Here is a 15506-nt window from a genome sequence, read left to right as displayed (position 1 = left end):
AGACTAATTTACTACCTTCATCATCATTTTGTAGGCTTATAAGGATATGTCTAAGAATATTTTATTTTTATTATATTTTTCTTTAGAAAAGCGGATAATCGGAACTAACCTTTAAGCTGTAACTTGTCATAGAATATACCGTTGTAGGTCTGAAAGATGTTGACAAAAAGATAAAACGTTATCCTCTGTTGAAAGCATTTCTAGCCAGAAAGGTTGCAGGCAACTTTCAAAACTGACAATCACAAGAAACATCAGAAGGAACATACTGTAAATGCTTAAGTAACATTTTTATGGTTAAAGATTTTATAGTGCCTTGTATTTTACACTTTTATATTGCTTGACTTATCAAAAAGATTGACATGAAACATTGCTGGTGTAGAAACCTCAACTTATTACAGGTTTTCAACAGATTTGATCTGGATTTACTAATCTATGCCATACCCGTGCGATTTCCCTCGCTTACTGCATTGTCATATGTATTCTCTTTAGGAACAACCCAATCAGGCCAACTTTGCCAACATTTGCACTGGCTTGGAGGTCTTAAGTTTCCTGTTAACTGTACTGCAGCCCCCTGCTATCCTTAGCAGCTTCAAACCTCTGCAACGAGGCGTAGCAGCTTGTATGACTTGTGGAAACACCAAGGTTTTGAGAGCAGTGCACAGTTTGCTTTCTCGCTTGATGGGTATTTTCCCTACAGAACCAAGTATGTTGTATTTTCTTCCTCCTTTTATCCTTTATTGCTGCATGACTTAAATAATTAAGGGCAGGGTGAAGACTCTCTTTGGAATGTGCTAATATTCTGTTTTATGATTCCTGCATTTAATGGTCCATTTTAGCTTGCACTTTCAACCTCTGTTTAAAAAAAGAGAAGCTGAAATAAGTAATCATGTGGAATACATCATTATCCATTGACATAAAAACTTAATAACCTGTGGCTGTCATAACTTTGGTTCCAGAAATGCATGCTATAAATTTAATGTATTCGTGCGGTTATAATTTTTCAGCTTCAGAAGTGCAATTTTTTTAGTTAAGCTTTGCTGTTTTGCCAAGACAAGGAAGGAGATAGAGTGTAAAAAAGAAAGATGATAGGTAATATGCCGTGTCTTAATATAAACTAATTTAGATAATCTTTTCTTTAAAAAAAAAAAATCAGTAATCTAAGGCTTCTCATCAAAATGAGTTATTTAGAAGTAGTGGTACACTGTTATAGAAGAGACATTAGTTGTATAATAAAAAGGTTTATATAGATGAGGGATCTGCTTGTTACCTTAGTTATTATAAAGTTCCCATGATGGTATGGATGACTGTATGTTCGCAGTGTAACTGTTCCTTGCTTGTTCTGTGGCTGATATTACCAAAAGTAAACACAACTCTAAATTCTGCAGGTACCTCAAGTGTAGCTTCAAAGTATGAAGAGCTGGAGTGCCTTTATGCTGCAGTTGGAAAGGTTATTTATGAAGGACTTACTAATTATGAAAAGGCCACTAATGCTAATCCTTCTCAGCTCTTCGGTAAGTTTCCCACATCTCTAGTAGATGTATGTAGAGTGCCTCTTCTTAATGAGTATGATCTTTGTCCCAGGCTTTTATTTTCCATAAGGAAATTGGAATCTGATATCATGCAGAGGAAGCTGTGGGAAGTGTTTGGAGCTGACTTGAGAGACAAGCTTGGGATGTCTGTCATCCATGAAGAAAGGGACTAGGGGGTTCGTTGCATTCTGTCTGCTCCTGGTAGCTGACTTGGGAGCAATTACTGAAAGTGGGGAGCTGCAGCTGTGCTAGACAGAAACCTTCTGTATTCAAAGTGCACAGGAAAAAGAACGCAGCATTCAGATTAAACAAAATACAAAGTAAAAGTAACTGGAAACTTGTTCCATGGAAAAACCAAAATCCTGTGGGTACTACTCTGAGGTACAATAGAATATTTCAGAGAATCTGTGTAAACATTCTTACATGTTACTGCCTTATACTTTCTTTTTCAGTTGTTTTTAAAGCCTCATTTGTCACATGATTTAAATAGTGTAGGAAGACTTAGGTATTTATAGATCTTGGATTCTCAGTAAGAAATTACAAAAGTATTATATTCTTGAGTGAGCAAATCTGAATTTTTAGCATATACCATTCTGAAGAGCTGAAATGTTCTTCTTTTTGTGTTCTTTCTACTTACTTAACTGGTAGAGAGCTCAGCTACATATTACAACTACAAATATATATTGAAATAATACAGTTAGTTTGGCCCAGAACTGGTTGTGTTGGCAATACAGACCTGAAACTGCACAATTTTGGAAAACTTGCTGATTTAAATGGCAAACGTCCCTCTCTATGCTACTCTGTGATCTGCGTAGATAGTTGTAATACTGCTTTGGGAATTGCCTGTTTGTTGATGTTGGGATATGCTCTCCAGCAAGCTAACTTACACTGTGTCCAGAGCTCGCTCACAAGCAGCACTACAGTCTAACTGTCAGGTGGTGCAGATCTTATTAATTCTGTGTTTAAGAGGCTGAACTTTGCCAAATCTTGTCCCCATCTGAGCAGGAAAAGAAATAAAAACTTTTGAAGCACCCATTCAATGAACAAAGCACACTTCTATAAATATTGTTGTAGGCTTTTCTTGAATTATGAAGTTGCAGTAAGGAAAGGGATAGCTGTAGGTTTCTTAGAGAGTATGGTTTGACAGGATGTGTGTACTTTTTAAAGTGTTAAGTATTTTAAAGCATAGCTATTTCTAGAACGGATTGGTTTGCATGTGAAGGGACTGTGGTCTTGTAGGGATAGTGCATTCATAAACTGCCAAAATTACCTGTTTCAATGCTTTTGACTTTTCAATCTATAGTAACTGATTTATGAAACTTGATAAAGTTTCTAGATTAGAAAACTAAGCTATAATTTAAAAAAAAATTTTATTTTGAATTACTAAACCCAGGCCTATTCATGTAAAAGTTTTGCTATGTTTTGCTACCAAAACAAATGTGCAACATCAGGAGTAGTTTCCTTTTGCGTGGTTGACTATATCTATAATTTTTTTTTTCCCCCAAAGGACTTGGAGAAGTATCTGCACTTCACCCCTCTCTTTCTATCCACCCTTTCTGCCCCCTTGCCCTCCGTCACACACTTAGATACAGAACTTTCAAATATTTTGATTAATGCAAAAGTAACTTTTTGGTCTTAGACTAAAGACTGAAGTTGAGACTGAAACTTTTCTTCAGATCTATCCAGATTTCTAGTGTTTGTAACTTGTAGTCCCATGCTTCTTTCATGGCAGGACAAAATACAGCTAGAACATTTTCCTGTGTTCTTTCATAGAACGAGAACATCCACATTGAAAACCTGTATCTCACTCAGGTCATGCTAAATACAAGTTTTATTTCCTTAAGTATTGTTTTTATCTATAGGTACTTTAATGATTCTGAAGTCTGCATGCAGTAACAATCCCAGCTATATTGACAGATTGATTTCAGTTTTTATGCGATCTCTGCAGAAGATGGTCAGGGAACACTTAAACCCACAGGCTACAGCAGGAACTGCAGAAGCAAATACAGGTATTACATGATATAGTTTAAGGATGTTAATGATTACAAGTGTTGTAAAGTATTCAAATATCTTCATCCTGAAGGGATTCAAATGATTTTGTAGAGTTTTCTGTACCATTATTACATGTTGAAAAATACTTCAGCGTTAGTGAGAAATATTTTTGAAGTCTTGAAGGATAAAAATACACTTGGAGTTCCTGTTACCTGCTTGATACATTGATATCAGTATTAACCCAAACATTTCAGTGAATGGTTAGTGAATATTTGTTGAGCTACAGCTTATATAGAAGTACTGAAATTCTTCAAGAGTTTTTAGTGGTGAGGGGAGCGGGGCTGAATCTTTTTTTGATTGTTCTGTGCTTTCGCTTTTTTTTGTTAACTCCTTCCTATTTGATAATATTGGAACAACTGTTTGTAAAATTAACTTGTTGGAGCTGATGCTTTTGTTTTTATCTTAAAATAGCATCTATTTCAGTCTGTACAATTCTGTCATCAAATGAATTAGGTCATGAGTCACTGAAAAAAATCAGATGTTCTTGTAGAAGAAAACTCAGTACTAGGGAACAGCAATAATTTATTAATAAATAAGCTACTGAAGAAAATACTTAGAAAGAATTGCTGCTGTTAGATTCCCATCCCTTTTTTAATTAGGTAAATGAGAACCGTGCAAATTTTATTAACGCTGAGAAACAACTGGAAAATTATTAAGCTTAACAGATAAGCAAATCAGGAAATTAACAGACTAGATGTGCTGCATCATATAGTATTTCTTTCACAAGTTTAATTGCAGTTTTTCAGTACTGGGCTTCTGTAATACTTTTTACCAAAGATTTACTGAAATGAAACCACCCAGGCTTGCCTTTAGGATTTTGAATGGATTTGAGTTTTTTTGGAAGGAGTCTGTCTCAGTTGTTTAGGAATGGAAGGTAGTAATTTTGAAAACATTATTTCTAGGGATATATTCCCAGGTAACAGATATTGTTGTTGCTGGTTTTTAAAATTACAGTAGCTTATCTTGAAAATTTCTTTACTAGGCATGTTATAGGTGCATACGCAACTCTAATCCTTTTTTTGCATCCGTAGCAGGTACAAGTGAACTGGTCATGCTAAGCCTGGATCTTGTAAAAACTCGCCTGGCTGTGATGAGCATGGAAATGCGGAAAAATTTTATACAAGCTATTCTAACATCTCTCATTGAAAAATCTACTGATGCCAAAATTCTTCGTGCAGTGGTAAAAATAGTGGAAGAGTGGGTGAAAAACAATTCCCCAATGGCAGCTAATCAGGTAAATTGAGAAGATAAGATCAGTATTGCTCTCAAATAGTAAATAACTCTAAGCCACCGTTATAATTCACTAGTTTTTGACAGTGAGGTTTGTGAGGATCTGTTATATATGTTTAGATGCCCTTGGAGTATTTTGCATCCCCTGTGAAAGTAGCTGGAGTTAAAGATGCTTAGCATTTTCTAGGTGCTTGATCTCAAATACTGTTTTGCTGAGGATTTGTTGTGAAGTAAGAGTTTTAAAATATGTTTCACATTAACTTGGATAGAGAGGCTGTTCAGGAGGAGGATGACTAATGCCAGTTTAAGTTGTGTTCTTCCTGTAATAATTTGTGGCTTCCTCACTTTGCCATATTTTCTGTTAGAGCTGAGTACTTGACAATCTAGTGCTGTATAAAAGGACCTACACTTTAAAAAATATACGTTAGATTTTTGTAATCATTGAACAACTTAAAACTGTTGTTAGTCATGATTTTAAAATTCTCTAGCATATATTAGAAGGATAAATGCTTGAGTTATTTTTCTTTTTAAGAACTATGACCTTCTACCAAGCAATTTTTCAGTAGTTTAGAAGTGAGAGTGATATAAAGGATGGCTGAGGTGTACTTTGAATGCGCCAGTTCTCTGCATGTTTTAAGATGAATTGACAAAATTAATCATGTCTTTTTTTAACACAGACACCTACTCTCCGGGAGAAGTCCATTTTACTAGTGAAAATGATGACTTACATTGAAAAACGTTTTCCAGAAGACCTTGAATTAAATGCCCAGTTCTTAGACCTTGTTAACTATGTATATAGGTAATTATAGCAATTAATCATTTATTGCAGATTATTGGTTCATAATTTGTACCATATATGACCTTTATAACATGCCATCAATCTTTTTTAGGACTGAAGTGATTTTTCGTCTCTTTTGTTTTGTTTCGGTTTTTTTGTGTGTTTTGGTGTTGGTTTTTTTTCTGAAATGCAAAGTAAATTCATTTTGCTGAGACCACAATACATATTAATGGAAAACAATTTGAAAACAGAAGTTCCTTAGAAAGAATTTTCTTTTCGGCTCCGCTAGAATATCTCCATTTCCCCAGCCTTTTCCTGTCCCAAAATACCTTGTAGCTGGTTGTATTCTAAACACTGTTGTGACGGCCCAAATCTCTCTTGTCTTTTCACATCTGTAGGGTATAAGGATTTCCTGCCCCCCACCCCCACCCCTTGGAAATTTATTGTAAATTACACTTTCAGGAGACTTACTTTGTTAGCTAAACTGGCAGGTTTTATAACGTATGAAGTAATTAAAAAAACTTACCTTATCAAAAATGCTGGGTATTTAATTTTGTGCTGTTGATTCACATTATTTTGAGTCACTTTTTGGTGCTGTCCTGTTTTCTGGTTAACTGTGCAAAGCCCTGGTGTGGATATGGTGGTCAGAAGTCTTCTATCAATTAATATTGTTTGGCATTTCAAACAAGATGCAGATATAGCTGAAACTGTCTCACAATTATGATATGATTTTATCCTGGAAGAGTCTTTACGATAGTTCTGGGGCAGTTTTCTAACAAGCACCAATATTTTCTTTGCTGTTTCTTTCAAAATGCTGCACCTGGATGCATGCTACACCATGTGGGCTTCTACAGAATGTCACCTCTTTTGCTTTTTAGTATTTTATATACAAAACCTAGAAGGCTTCTCTTTCTAATGTCTCTGCCATTTTATCTTTATTCATTTTAGGGATGAGAATCTTTCTGGTAGTGAACTTACTGCTAAACTTGAGCCAGCATTTCTTTCGGGTTTGCGTTGTGCCCAGCCGCTCATACGAGCCAAATTTTTTGAGGTCTTCGACAATTCTATGAAACGTCGTGTTTATGAGCGCCTACTTTATGTGACCTGTTCTCAAAACTGGGAAGCCATGGGAAATCACTTTTGGATAAAACAGTGCATTGAGGTAGGGAAATTATTTGTGTCAGAAATACAATTATAGTTTGAGAAACATGTTTCTATTCCCCCTTTTTCTTGGCTGTGTGTAAAAGCTTTATGCAATGTGTGTCTTGTATTATGTATTATCTGTATCAAGGCTAAAAATAGCAAGTCTGCTGCCTCAGATACTTGCAGTGGTGCTTAAAAATAATTTCAGTGTCTAAATCTTGAGATGCTGATGCTTGGGAAGTAGCTTTAATATCAACGTTTAAAATCTATTTTCTCTGTGAAATGCTTAATGATCAGGTTAATTATTCTTAAAATCCATCTCTTGTAAATGATGATTATAAAAATAATAGAAATAATAGAATTGTCTGCAAGAAAAACTCTTAAGGCTAGAGCGCCTGCTCTGGTGGTATGACAACTGTTAGGCGGGATTGCATGGAAATGAAATTGCATTTTTGGCTGATTTATTCAGAACAAGATGAATTAGAACTCCTTCCAGAGATGTAAAAAACAGCATTGTGGGTTTTTTTTCCCACATCGTTTTTGCGAGGACTTTCATTTTAATGGGGAGAGGCTTGAAAAACAATCTTGAAAGTATAGTCATGAACTTCAAAATCGTGACAAAATGTGATCAGGTTAAGATGAGAATGAATTAGTGTATTTATTGAATAAAGGTGGTAAAAAGGCTTTAAACATATTATTGCAACTTTTAGCTTGTTGATAAATATTAAGCCATAGTGATGTTTCCCTTGAAATACTACAGTAAATATATATTTAAAAATCTGTCCTTGCTTTTTAATGTCTTAGCTCCTGTTGGCAGTGTGTGAGAGAAATACTACAATTGGGACAAGCTGTCAGGGTGCTATGCTGCCCTCTATCACCAACGTTATCAACCTTGCTGATAGTCATGATAGAGCGGCATTTGCTATGGTAACCCACGTCAAACAAGAGCCTCGTGAAAGGGAAAACAGTGAATCCAAAGATGAGGTAACTTACCAAAAATACTGTAGAAAAAGAAATCTTTCTGATGGAATATAGCTCTTCCTAGTTTCTCAAGAAATAAGTTTGGAGAATATGTCTTGAAGATGTTGTGTACCAATTATTCAGTGTATCTTGTGTTTAATACATTGTAGTTTAACCATGAATGGGTTTTTCTGAACTTGCCATCCTTCATTTAGCCGTTTCTTTGCTATAGCACTCTAGCAATTCTATATCTGAACTTGAACTAGCAGAAAATTGAGAGACCTGAAAGAAGTTGATTGGAAGGGTATTTTGTATTTGTTTGGAAAAAAAGCAAAAGTACTTAGAAAATATTTGCATACTTTTTGCTGTTTACCTCTGTATAGGATGTTGAAATAGACATTGAATTAGCTCCAGGAGATCAGACCAGCACACCTAAAACGAAGGAACTTTCTGAGAAGGACATTGGCAATCAGCTGCACATGTTGACCAACCGGCATGACAAATTTCTTGACTCTCTTCGAGAAGTGAAGGTTGGTGCAGGTTGTTGGTTTCCTGACAAACAATTTTAATACTGAAATCTTCAAACTGACCTGACACACTTGTTTCTTTTATTTTTAATCTCACACTTCTGATTTTTTAGCTGATGTTTTTTTGTAGACATCTTTTATAATCTGATGTAATTTCTTATTTGCATAAGGTAAAAAGCTCTTAAGCCTTCACTTTAATTGCTAGTTGTTACTTTATCTCTTTCCTACAAATTTCATCCTCCTCTACCTGTAACTGTATTTTAACTGTTCAGTTAAGCAAATAGTGATGGCAAAATCAGGGTATAGGATCAATAAGTGTGTTGGCATCTTATGTTTAAATTATTTCTAAGCAGTTAATTTTAGCTGAAAGCAATGTTGAAATAATTCTCGCTGTAGTAACAGCTTTATCCAATTAACTGGATCATTCCTGTTACCAAAGTCACCAACTTCTTTCCTTTTTCCTTCAATTTTTTTTTCTTCTTAAATGGTTTCAGTAATGGATCAGTCTCAATCAACAGGAAAATGCGATGAAATTACTGTTACAGTAGTCTGTATTGCAAAAGGAAACATTTTTGATATGTTGGCTGGAAAAGGCATTTGCATTACTGCTTAAGCAACTGTGTAACTGTGAACTCTTTTTCATAGTATTAATTGTAATTTTTTTCCCATTTATATAAATCTTCTCCTTTTTGTTTCTAGACTGGAGTGTTGCTGAGTGCCTTTGTTCAGTTATGTCATATTTCTATACCATTAGCAGAGAAGACTTGGATACAGCTTTTTTCACGACTTTGGAAAATCTTGTCTGACAGACAGCAACATGTGAGAATCTCTTTCCTCACTTACAAATTCCTCTTTGTAAATGGCTGGTGTTTCAGGAAAATGTATTTGTGTGATAAATGACTTGCTCACTTGCTCTGAGAAGTTTGCCATTCTTTGTGACTAGTGAATGCTGTCTACCTCTATCAGTACATCTTTTGAAATAAACAGGGCCCTTCAATTTAAAGAGAGAAATACACTTATTGAATGACGGTTCCCTGTATTAACAAGATTTTTAATTTAAATTCTCTGATTGAAGAATCTGAATGAATAGATAACTATCCTTTATATGTTTTTCTTCTAGGCTCTGGCAGGTGAAATAAGCCCTTTCTTGTGCAGTGGTAGCCATCAAGTACAGCGAGATTGCCAGCCGAGTGCACTGAATTGCTTTGTGGAAGCAATGTCACAGTGTGTTCCTCCCATTCCCATCAGACCTTGTGTCCTGAAATACTTGGGTAAAACTCACAATCTCTGGTTTCGTTCTACACTGATGCTGGAACATCAAGCCTTTGAAAAAGGACTGAGTCTACAAATAAAGCCTAAACAGACAACAGAATTTTATGAGCAGGAGAGCATAACTCCTCCTCAGCAGGTAGTGCTATATTAATTGAAATACCTTATGAAATGTGAAGAGAAAAACACAGTGACAGTGCAGTACAACAGTATCATAGAATCATTTAGGTTGAAAAAGACCCTTAAGATCATTGAGTCCAACCGTAAACCTAACACTGCCAAGTCTACCACTAAACCATGTTGCTAAGTGGCACATCTACACGACTTTTAAATACCTCCAGGGATGGCGATGCAACCGCTTCCCTGGGCAGCCTGTTCCAATGCCTGACAACCCTTTCTATGATGAAATTTTTCCTAGTATATGATCTAAATCTCCCCATGAAGTCGTGCCCTCTCATCCTATCACTCATTACCTGGGAAGAGGGACCAACCCTCACCTCACTACAACCTCCTTTCAGGTAGTTGTAGAGAGCGGTAAGGTCTCCCCTCAGCCTCCTCTTCTCCAGGCTAAACAATCCCAGTTCCCTCAACTTTTCCTCGTAAGACTTGTTCTCCAGACCCTTCACCTTTTTTGTTTGTCTTGTGGTGAGGCGCCCAAAACTGAACACAGTATTTGAGGTACGGCCTCACCAGTGCTGAATGCAAAGGGACAATCACTTCTAAATCTTTGTATTTTGAAACTTGTTAAAGTAGTGTTGTGGGGTTTTTTTAATTCAGCAAAGAAATTCCTGTCCTTGCAAGTGTCTGAATTCACAAACACACAACACTGACTACTTTGTGTCTTACCTAATTCTGATCCTTGTCTTTCATCTGTTATTGGTATTTTCATACTTCTCCCTGTTTCTCATTCTTTTCTATCCGCTTTTGACACTAGTTCTTTGCAGCACTGTGGAATGAGATAAAACTATTTCTGCCCCTAATTTTAAATCTTGAGTAGAAGTCTGTATTGTCTCTGTCTCCCTTAAAGGGAGTATGCTTTTCCTAATCAAGCCTGTTAGTATATGCCCATAAAGAATGATTAGCTAAACAAAACTGCGTTCCCTGTAAACAGGTGCTGTTGTGTTTAGTAGTTTTTCATGTAGTTATGTTTTACCTTGGCATGTTTGTGATCAGCTGAGGAAGTGAAATATTACAGATTCTTTTTACATTAAAGACTGAGTTGTTGGTTTGTTAAACAATTTTTTTTTTCTATGATCGATCTGATATATTGGGCAGGACAAGCAAGAATCAATGTACAAGCCATAGGGTTTTTTTTTGTCGTGTAATGCAGTGTTGTTCTTCTCAGTACTTGGTTGTTACTAATCACTTGCCTTCTAGAGTTTTAGAAGAGTTTATATAAACACTTCTCTATTTCCATGTCTTTCTGAATTTGCCTCAGCGTAGAATATGTGGTTTTACTACCTACTATGCTTTATAATGACAGCTTGACTGTGAAGAAATGTGTGTGCTTAATGTTCTAGGAAATACTGGATTCCCTTGCTGAGCTTTACTCTTTGTTACAAGAAGAGGATATGTGGGCTGGACTGTGGCAGAAACGCTGTAAATTCCCAGAGACAGCAACAGCTATTGCTTATGAACAACATGGTTTTTTTGAACAGGTACACTTGATATTAGAAATTATTTGAGTAGTGCTGCTGTCAGGATGAATATTCTGATCAGCAAGCAAATATTTTGAATGTTAATAAACCACTACAGTCTTCTAAAAGATAAAGTGCCACAGCGTCTCTACTGGCAAAAGTAGTAGTTTAAGGCTATGTAATACCTAGATAGAGTGAGATTTTTGAGCACATCCCTCAGTTTTTCATGACATTAGTAAAGCTGCCAAATAGTGACTGTATTCAGGAATGAGTTAACACATGCTTCACTTTTTTTAAATTTAGAATTTATAAAAGCTTTCTTATTACTTTTTTCCCTAAAAGAAAAGAATGTTGAGTTAATGTGTATATAGCAGGTGGAGAAATAAAATGTTTGAATTTTATTTAGGCACAAGAAACTTATGAAAAAGCAATGGAAAAGGCTAAAAAAGAGCATGAACGGAACAATGCTTCCCCTTCAATCTTTCCTGAGTATCAGCTCTGGGAAGACCATTGGATTCGGTAAGACTTTCAAGCTGATGTAGAACAAGTATTTTTACCCTGCAGCAGAAGTAAAATACCCTGCTGGTCGAAAGCCTTAGTTATGAGAGTAAACTTAGCTCAGGACTTAGCTCAGATACAAGGGAAACTTAAGAGAATTTTTAAAAAAAGCTATTTTTTACTCCCTTAACAAACCCTCAGAAGTGTTATGCCTGAACTGTTGTAAAAATGTAATTTGCTGTTGGTGGAAACAGGCTGAAACGAAAATTTGTTTTTCCTATTTAAAATGGTGGTTCTGGGAGACACAAAATGCAGCTCTTCCCAGTTCAGATTTCTGTATTATAACTGGCAATAAATAATAATATTCCCATCTGGATGCAACTTCTGCAGGCTTGCAAAGCTGTTAATAGACAAATACGCAGATAATCTGATACACAACATTTATAGTTGCTTTTATTATAATAAACAAAATTAATTTTTTTCTGTAACCGCATCAGCAATGATTTTGATTTTTTCAGTTGCTCAAAAGAATTGAACCAGTGGGAACCTTTGACAGAATATGGCCAGTCAAAAGGTCATATAAATCCTTACCTAGTACTGGAATGTGCGTGGAGGGTCTCGAACTGGACTGCTATGAAGGAGGCTCTGGTGCAGGTGAGTGAGGGCTTATATGCTTATGTTTAGGTTCTTTGTTCATTTTCCTGATTACATTTCTAACAAGTCAGCATTACAGTTGGTTTCACAGACACAGTGAACTGTTCTTTGGAAGTTTTCTTTGATGTCTGGGCACACAGCTGGGTATTTTGGCAATTGAAGCATGTCATTTCAACAGTTGAACTTAGTTCTCTTTTATATCTGTTTATAAAGCTGTACCGTGTAAGAAATTTAGCCATGGCAGGGGAAAGATAGGGTGCATACTAATGAATCATTTAAAAAGCAACAAATGCTTGCCACAGAAGTGTGCGCCAGCAGGGATATGTGGAGAAACTTAAAATTGGACCTTTGCAAGTATATGGTATTATTTAAAATAATGCAGTGTTGAGGAGGAACATTTTTTTGTATTTTACACCTTTATAGGAGCAAATGTTCATTTTGTGAAAGGGAATAAACTATGAAAATACATCTATTATCACCTCCCTGTCTGTGGGCAATGTAACTATGCTTCCAGATGTAAAAGGGCAAAAGGCCATTGCCTCTGGTTTTGTTTGGTCTAGCACCTGAAAGGCAGAGCCAAAGCATTCTCAACTTCTACTGTCCAAATTTATAACTGCTAAACGCAATTGATTCTGTTCATCTCTGCAGCACATGAAGGGGGATTAAGACATGCATACAAATGTGAGGGTCAGGAAATTTGGTTTCCATTCAATACCTTAGTGTGTCCGAGGAATATATGTAAGGCTGTGTTTCAGGATCCTTGTTAAAAAAAACCCTGAAAAAGCAATACATGAAATCTCAGTTTCAATGTTGATTGGTTGGTGAGGCTGGTGTACACTGGAGATTATACCAGTAGTTAACGTTTTAATGAAGACAGTCACAAATTTGATGTTGTTTTTATGTGGTGGGAAATGTATTGGGATTACTTACTTGGCACATGCTGGTTTTCTTGTTTCTTGGATTTTATACCCATGCTTAGCAGAAGCATGACAGAAGGTTTGTTGTTCTTTCAGTAGCAATGTTCTTCTGTACTGTCTGTCTGTGGATTGCTTCCTGTATCTGTCCTCTTTTGCTTTCTTCTTAAGTACTCAAATACTTCATTATTGCTGCAAATTAACTGCTAGATTTCTAACTTTATTCTCACTTTGAGTCTACTTTAGTTCCATTAAATGTGAGGTTCATTTGATTTTTGCAATGTATCCATTACATATAATTTTAAAATACCTTGGGAGCACCAGAAGTTGGAGCCAGTGTAGTCAAGACTGGAAAGTGGAGTTCTAATGAGAGATGAGGAACAGGAAGACCAGGTAACGAACCTCAGGCAATGAGCCTGAGACTGGGAAGCAATGAGAAGAATGGAGGAGTACAAATTTGACTAGGAGCGGCAGGGTTAACTGGATAAATAGACTGAAGCAAGAAGTTGAAGAATGTGATTTCCTTTGAGAAAGTATAAAGGACTTTTGTAAAGCTAGTAGAGAGGGAAGAGGCATTGAACTAAATGTTGCAGGGTGAACCAATGAGACTGGGTTCAGGAGACAGGGTTTGAATTGACAGGGAGAGAGATGGATATTGGACTTGAACAAGGTCACTGCGATTACAGTAAGGGATAGGTTACTTTGGGGGAGGAAAAAAACTTCGATTCTGCAAAAGTAGGTTTATAAAATAAATAGAATCATAATGTATAAGCACAAGAGCACACTTAGCTTTTAGATGACTGACTTTCAAATGTGTCCCCAAACAATTTTTTCTGTGTATAATTTTTCTACTAGAAAGCATACGAGTAAAAATACCGAGACCACTTAAGAGTAGGCTTTTGTGAAGTGACATTGTTTAAATCTACAGTCTGTATTGAAGAAAGGAAATAAAGCTAAAAAGTGTTTTTTTCTCGTCTCAAATTGTGACAATTTGTGATAAGTTTTGTGCTACAATTAAATATAATGATTGTACAGACTTCTAGGTACATATGCTCACGACAGAGTGCTGAGGCTTCGAGATAGCACTGCTAGCGGAAGTTGCACTGCTAGTAGTGTTTGTTTCCTTTAAGGTCCTTATTTGATATTCTATGGACTTGAGTTTGGAGTTTTCCAATGTTCCAAGGCTTCCTCAGAAGCTTAATGCATTGATGACTATATTTTTATAACGTAATGTAAAGTTTACGGAACCATAAAATAGTTTTGAGATGGAAGGGACTTCTGGAGGTCATCTGGTCCAATGCTCCATTCAGAGCAGGGCCCAAGTAGATTAGGTTGATTTGTTTAGTAGAGTTTTAGTATCTCTTAAGAATTTGAGATACCACAGCCTTTCTGGGCATATTCTTCAACTGAAGTAGTGTAGATGTGACCTGCATGCTATATGTTGTGCACAGTACTTAGCTGCTTTTTTCGAAACTAAGGAACTTGTGTATGGCAAGTGAGGAGATTATCCGTTACCAAATGAAAATGATAATATGTATTTTTTGTACTTCCCTGCTGTTGACCTTCCTGATTCATTATGGAGTTCATTATTGTGTTCTGCTTGTAATTCAGTTTGCTGAACAACATGCACTTGTAAAACATTTAACCTTCTCTTTGCCCTTTCCTGGGCTTCACTCATGAGACTGTATTCTGTGCTATCCATGTGCTTGATGAATGAATGCTCTGTAAAGTTTTGGCTGTTACAAACAGTCTGAAGGCAGGGGGCACAGTAGATACAGAAAATAACATTTCTAAAGATTAAATCTGGAAGAGTTTTTTTGTCTTTCCAAGTGTTCATACACTTTTTGTGTGTGTGAATGAAGTTTAAATGGTTAGGGAAACATGCTGAAAATGACCCTTCATTTTCTGAAAAGGTGCAACAGAAAATACATAGGTAGGTGTTTTTATCTGAGAGCAAATCTTGAGGAATTCTTCCACATGCAAAAAAAAATAAAAGGCCATATTTAGATAACTTCCTCCTTATCCTCTCTTAGGCATCTTCTTCCCAACTCTTTTAGGAACCATCTCATGTGAATAAGCTAGTGGTTATTGTTCTTGAGGTTGTTATAGAATGTCATGTTATACAGCCATCTCAGCCGTCATGGGACAAATGACAGACTTCTGTATTGGAGTAATCAGTAGATTTTTCTGGGTTGTTTTTTTTTTTTTTTTTTTAACTCTATGTAGTATCACTGTTCTATGTAAGGTTTTTTTAAGGTGGTTGTTTCTGGGGGCGGGTTGTTCTTTTTTTTTCTTGTTTGAAGGAAATATATCCT

At 36.1% G+C, this 15506-nt stretch overlaps 1 protein-coding gene across 7 annotated transcripts in view; it reads left to right on the top strand.

Annotated features, from left to right (window-relative positions):
* TRRAP (transformation/transcription domain associated protein) overlaps positions 1 to 15506 on the top strand; it is a 101808-nt gene that overhangs the window by 49416 nt on the left and 36886 nt on the right. For all 7 annotated transcript variants that reach the window (XM_075105018.1, XM_075105016.1, XM_075105017.1 and 4 more), the window contains 13 exons: positions 490 to 703; positions 1386 to 1511; positions 3392 to 3538; positions 4613 to 4815; positions 5489 to 5610; positions 6538 to 6751; positions 7537 to 7716; positions 8076 to 8222; positions 8919 to 9038; positions 9340 to 9627; positions 11009 to 11146; positions 11532 to 11644; positions 12142 to 12277. In XM_075105018.1, the coding sequence (XP_074961119.1) occupies positions 490 to 703; positions 1386 to 1511; positions 3392 to 3538; positions 4613 to 4815; positions 5489 to 5610; positions 6538 to 6751; positions 7537 to 7716; positions 8076 to 8222; positions 8919 to 9038; positions 9340 to 9627; positions 11009 to 11146; positions 11532 to 11644; positions 12142 to 12277 (2148 nt within the window). The remainder of the gene's footprint in view (positions 1 to 489; positions 704 to 1385; positions 1512 to 3391; positions 3539 to 4612; positions 4816 to 5488; positions 5611 to 6537; positions 6752 to 7536; positions 7717 to 8075; positions 8223 to 8918; positions 9039 to 9339; positions 9628 to 11008; positions 11147 to 11531; positions 11645 to 12141; positions 12278 to 15506) is intronic.

This window comes from Phalacrocorax aristotelis, chromosome 10 (assembly GCF_949628215.1).
Source record: "Phalacrocorax aristotelis chromosome 10, bGulAri2.1, whole genome shotgun sequence".
Taxonomy (NCBI): domain Eukaryota; kingdom Metazoa; phylum Chordata; class Aves; order Suliformes; family Phalacrocoracidae; genus Phalacrocorax; species Phalacrocorax aristotelis.
This window is presented reverse-complemented; position numbering and strand designations above follow the sequence as displayed.